At 39.9% G+C, this 5747-nt stretch overlaps 2 protein-coding genes across 5 annotated transcripts in view; one reads left to right on the top strand and one right to left on the bottom strand.

The window, feature by feature from the left end:
• LOC106528389 (programmed cell death protein 10-B) overlaps positions 1 to 1085 on the top strand; it is a gene marked incomplete at its 5' end in the record, with an annotated part of 12266 nt that extends 11181 nt beyond the window's left edge. The window contains 1 exon segment of the mRNA XM_014023541.1: positions 233 to 1085. Coding sequence (XP_013878995.1) covers positions 233 to 314 — 82 coding nt within the window. The 3' untranslated portion in view covers positions 315 to 1085.
• Positions 1086 to 2410: 1325 nt separating this feature from the next.
• Positions 2411 to 5747, bottom strand: part of LOC106528388 (uncharacterized) — a 29119-nt gene continuing 25782 nt past the window's right edge. For 3 of the 4 annotated variants that reach the window (XM_014023537.1, XM_014023538.1, XM_014023539.1), the window contains exon 6: positions 3702 to 4028. In XM_014023537.1, coding sequence (XP_013878991.1) covers positions 3809 to 4028 — 220 coding nt within the window. In that variant the 3' untranslated portion in view covers positions 3702 to 3808. Of the gene's footprint in view, positions 2573 to 3701; positions 4029 to 5747 lie in introns of those variants that run through there. The other variant, XM_014023540.1, reaches the window with a different exon arrangement.

The following is a 5747-nucleotide window of genomic DNA, read 5'->3' as shown; positions in this document are numbered from 1 at the left end:
TTTAAAATATTAATATAGTTCTTTAATTACTGTGTCATTGATTTTATTTTACAGATTATTAAATTTAGGGCAACATTAAATGTTAAAATGCCAAAGTAAAGTACTTTACCTTTTAGTTCTAGGAGACAAATCTCCAAGGTCAAACGTAAAAAAACAGAAGCTGGTCATTTGTCAGGAAAATGTGAAGGTTGCTTCTAATTTAAAAATATATATTTTGTTCTTCTGTTCCCAGGGCAATAAACGTCTTCATCAGCGCAAATCGGCTCATCCACCAAACCAACCTCATACTGCAGACCTTTAAAACCGTGGCCTAGCCCCGCAGAGACCACCGAGTCCCCACCCGACACCACCCTGTGTGGGGAGCACAGGAGCCTGAGGAGCGCCTCACCCATATATGTAAATTAGAGTTGATTTTAGGGTCGGGGTCGATTTCATTGGAGTCAAGATTCTAGATTCCAGTTCAAGAGACTGAAAAGTGCCATTTGTTTCTTAATGAGGATTTTCCAGTCTTGAAATGGAACTGAATGGGCCCAAAGTCTTGGTGAAATTGGTTTTATTTGGAGAGTTTTAATTTATAACCCTGGTCTTGTTGGGAGGTGGTGAGGTGAGGTGTTTGTACAAGACTAATTGCCATTTTTCTAATATATTCATCATGTTGATCGTTTTAATTTTTAGCTTTTCGGTCACGACCACGTTCAGTTTAGAGGTTGAGTCTCAGCCTTCTACACTGGTTTTTCCTCTTCTCGCCTCCTTTTTGTGTCATTTTGCCACGGTGTGTATGCGCAGGATTGACAAAACTATAAAAAAAAAAAAATCACCCCGAGTGCAGGTAAAGCAGTCACAAGGAGAGGAAGCAGTTTGGACATTTGAGAGGCAGACTCTGATTTTGTTTCTCGTTATTATCAGAAGACAGAAAGCCAAATTACTTCCAGCACTGTGTGCGCCTTACAAAGTCCTGTAACATTCCCTCTGAGTCTAATGAAGTGGAACCAGCTCCTGCTGTCAGGGGACTTAGAAAGTGAAATGAAACTTCTGTATTTAACTGATATCTGGTTGCAAATGTTCAATAAATAGTTTCCAAATGATGCCTTTTTGAATGTCTTCTGTGGTTATGAAGATTGGAAAAACACTGTTACGGTCCCAAACCTAGGAGATCAGGGGGTAGCAACATAAAATGTGTAGTTTGTATGGTATGGTTTATGGTATGGTTTGTAAGGCAGGTCCCTTACTTCTTCATGTACTGCCTCTAAGCTAATTTTGTTAATTTATATTAAATATTTATATCAACTTATTAAAAAAATGGGGGTGGGGGTGGACTGCTGACCCAGACAGAGTATTGTCAAATGGTGTTGGATTCTCACAATCTTGTTACTGAGTTCCTTTCTGTGGCCTCAAGAGAGGGCAAGTTCTTTACCTTGGCAGGGGTTGTTGACATATTTAAGCTGCTCTCTGTCACACTGTAAGACTTACAACAATGATCCCTGAGGCATTTCATGGGAGTTAATAGTCTGAGGTGCCTGGACACACTTTTGTGCTTCAGCACAGGCAGTTATGCAAAGTAATAAAAACATAGTAGGATTGAGAAAACACAATCCAAACTAAAAGTTGAGATGTTGTATAAGATGTACATTAAAACTGAATCTGGTTATTTACAGATCTTACAAACCCATTGTATTTACAACTGAATATATGTTTAGGGTCTAAACTTATTCAGTTATATTCAACAAGATGTCCTGTATAAGAAGGGCCAGAGTCGACTCCACCTGCTGAGGAGACAGAGGTCCTTCGGTGTCTGCAGGACTCTGTTAAAGACATTCTACGACACGGTGGTAGCATCTGCCCTTTTCTATGGAGTGGTCTGCTGGGGGGCTGGATGTACTGAAAGGGACAGGATCGACAAACTGGCATGGACATCTAGCTCTGTGCTGGGATGTCCTCTGCAGCCTGTGGTTGTGGTGGGTGAGGGGAGGATGTTAGCGAAGCTGACAGCCATCATGGACAACCCCCACCACCCTCTGCAGGAAACCGTTGGGGTTGGGGTTGGGGTGTCCTCTGCAGCCTGTGGTTGTGGTGGGTGAGAGGAGGATGTTAGCGAAGCTGACAGCCATCATGGACAACCCCCACCACCCTCTGAATGAAACCATGGGGGGGGGGCTGAGCAGCTCCTTCAGTCAGAGACTTAAACATCCTCGCTGCAGGACGGAGCGCTTCCGTAGGTCATTAATTCCAACTGCAGTTAGACTGTATAACACATCATGATATCAGTCACTTGGACAATTCACCTGCACTGCAAATCACTAATATGCACCTTCATATACTGTACATTCATTTTTGTACTGTACTATACAGTGTGTATATTGTTATGGCCTATAGCTCAAAACCATAACAAATAAAAAGGGAAGCAGGCAAGTGTAACTTAAAATAATTTATTATTAACTAAAGCAAAAGAAAAAACCCTAAAGAGAAAGAATGGGGAGGCCTCCCTCCTGGTGAAGGCAGCTCTCAAGTAAACTCCACTGGAGACTCTGGCCAGCTGCCTTCCATCTCCAATCAGCTCCAGAAACACCTGAGCCTGAAACAAATATACACAGAGAGGGAGAGGGAGACACCAGGGTCTGGGGTCGTAACAATATGTATATAAATGTATATGCATATGTGCTTATGTATGTGTGTATATGTGCATTTATATATGTACATTACTATATCACATGTATATTGTGTTTTTTTTTGGTTTGTTTTATTTATCTTTATTCTTCTCACCCTCTCCTGTACTGAGCTGCAGTAATGTGCATATTTCCCCACGGTGGGATCAATAAAGTTTTATCTTATCTTACCTTAAAATTTAATTGGATGTTAGAAGGTATGAGCCCAATACATAACTGATAAAATATTAGTCAACCAAATCATAGAACTTTAATAACTTCAGCTGATAAAATTTATTTGATGGCTGACTGTAATGTTTTGATAATTCTTACACCTCTTTTCTGTAAAATAAAAATAGGATTTGCAATTGCTTTGCGTGCTTTCCCGCTTCACTGTAATATTCAGAGTCTTTAATTACAGGAAAGAATTTTGAATCTATCATCTGCATTATATATTTTAGTCTATGAGTCTTTATATTCACATTTTAGTGTATATATCCATTTGTCCGTGTAGTTTAATTCATTTCGTGCCATTTGTTTGTTATTTAATTTTGTCATTTGTCCCCTCTTTAACTCATCTAAATCCTTAAGTTATTTTATTATTTTTGCCTGAGATCCTTCCACAGTAAATTTTGCAGTGTTAAATCAACACTTAAGAGTTGAATTTATCACTGTGTCCAAGTCTATTTGGTCCTTATCTGAATTGGTGTCAATTTTACTCTTTCCATAGTGTTAAATTTTCAGAGTACAATTCAACTCTAAACAGAGTTAAAAATTAACACTGACTAACACTACAGTGTTAATAAAACTTAACACCTCAAGTCAACTAAGTATGATAAGAATAATGATTCTAAGCAGAGTTAATAAGGTACTCCACTGTGATGACAAATCAACTCTAATTCTCATGCTTTTCAACACTGCATTGAGTTATTGATGGTTAACACTGGAGGTTCATATATTTCCTATGAGTGTTAATTTGACACGCAACTGTGTTGATTACTTACTCTTTTGCTGTGTAGAGGGGTGTAAAACAGACATGTAACAAAAAGCCAACAAAAATAAATGTTTCTTCGTGTGCATTTTAATAGCCTCAATAGACGGGGGTGGTGTGTGTGGGTGGGGGGGCACTTTAATCAGCAGCACCGGGCTTTTTCCATACTTCATCTTCAGTTTTTGGACGACAACATCTCCACTCTCTTCAGCACCCGGTCCACGTTAGGAATCAGTTTTTCATGGAAGGCCCACAGTCGTTTGTCCTCATGAAGGAGCTCCAATGGTATGGTCCCACCCGAGCAAATGTGAATGATCCGGCAGACCTGTGGAGGAACTTTGTACTCTTCTCCGAAATGCTTAATCACTTCATGCACTGAAGTCTGCTCCACCATCCTGCGATGCAAGAACACAGAGGGAAGTTGAAATAAAATCTGCTTTTAGATTGGGTGTAGTTTAAATTACATAAAAATAGTATTAAATAAGGGTCCATCTTGAGTTTGTAAAATCTAAGTAGATAAGTAGAAACCTGGCACATTTTACAATTTGTCTTTAGCTATCAAAGTTCAGTATGATTATAACGGTGGGATAAAGCCAGCATTTATCCAATGATTCATCTCTGGGGGTCTGTGGGGCTGTGGGCTGACCTCGGCTGGCCCAGCCCACAGCCCCATAGACCCCCAGAGACGCTGAGTGTCAAAGCCCAGCATTTATCCAATGATTTGTCTCGTTTTCCTGCACTCTTTGCTTTGCTGTTGAACTCTGTGGACACAGTTTAAAGCACTGTGAAGCTGCAGGAAGGAGTGAGAGGAAAGCTGCGTCATTAGCAGTGATAAGAAGCTGATTCTGAACAAAAGTTGAGCGCGTTGTAGCGCATATTTAGTCAATGACATACACAAAACAGTATATATTTGATCACTACCTTTTTGACATTTTAGGGCAGGGGTGTCCAAACTTTTTGCAAAGAGGGCCACAGTTGGTTTTGTAAAATATGTGAGGGCCGACCAGTCTGTTTGGCATGGTTTGAACCATTAAAATTAAACGCAAATGAAATATTTTATGAAATTTTTATTGCAAGTGGCATAGTTTTCATTTCTTTACAGAACAAATAAATCTAAAAGTTTTTACCACATTTAATCAGTGTTTTATATTTGATGATCACATAAAATGAAAACAAAGTGTCTGGGGCAAAAGCCCTCTGGCAGATTAAACATAACCATATCCATTTGAAACAGGAATTGTTCACTATTAAAGGCACTATTAAAGGCTCTCTGTAAACTTAAAAACTTGACTCAAATTTAACTCAGTTCAAAACTGTGAACAGGATAGTTACTTTCTTCAAAAATCCAAAACAAGCACTGAGAACAAATGATACACAGACTGGAAAAACTCTGTGCATATTTATAAATGTGGTTTTGATAATCACAAAAAAATAATAATAATAAAATAAACCCCTGACATTTTTGAATTGAAGCATTCCAAATAAAACAACTTACCTTCACTGATGTGAAGGGTGACACTGGGATTTTGACTGCAGTAAATAAGTTATATTTGGTTCAAAATCAGTTTTGATGCGCAAAACGTCACTCAAGTGAGGGTCACTTAGTCTCGTCCTCAGGCAGTTCTTGTTAATGTTCATGACAAAGAATGTCTGTTCGCACAAGTATGTTGAACCAAACAAGCTCAGCATTTTTTTTAGCAAATGTGCTAACTTCTTGGAACCTGTCTTTGTCCAGCTGGCGGTGAAAGTTTACAAGGGGGCAGCGCTTGGTGCCGACTGCGACACTCGGCATCACACTGCAGCTCAATGAGCTCCAGCTGCGGGTGGTCTGGAGCATCATCTGGGTCCACGGAGAATGGAGAGGAAAACAGCACAATGTCCTTTTCAAAGCCAGCCAAACTGGATCGGATAATTCTGGCATCCGTTGTCCCTTTTCTGCCAAAAATTGTCCCGATTTCCTCCCTAACCCCTAATTTACACTACATGCGTTCTGGCTCCGCTCCGGTCCGACCTCCGCAGCAACTAAGCACCCATTAAAAATCATTGGGCCTCATGCAAGAACCGTTCGTACGCACAGATTTGTTCTTAAGTTGTGCGTACGAGTGATTTAGGAG

This window comes from Austrofundulus limnaeus, unplaced genomic scaffold (genome assembly GCF_001266775.1).
Source record: "Austrofundulus limnaeus strain Quisiro unplaced genomic scaffold, Austrofundulus_limnaeus-1.0 Scaffold376, whole genome shotgun sequence".
Classification (NCBI taxonomy): Eukaryota; Metazoa; Chordata; class Actinopteri; order Cyprinodontiformes; family Rivulidae; genus Austrofundulus; species Austrofundulus limnaeus.
The sequence above is the reverse complement of the archived record's forward strand: the minus strand, read 5'-3'. Positions and strand labels throughout refer to the sequence as shown.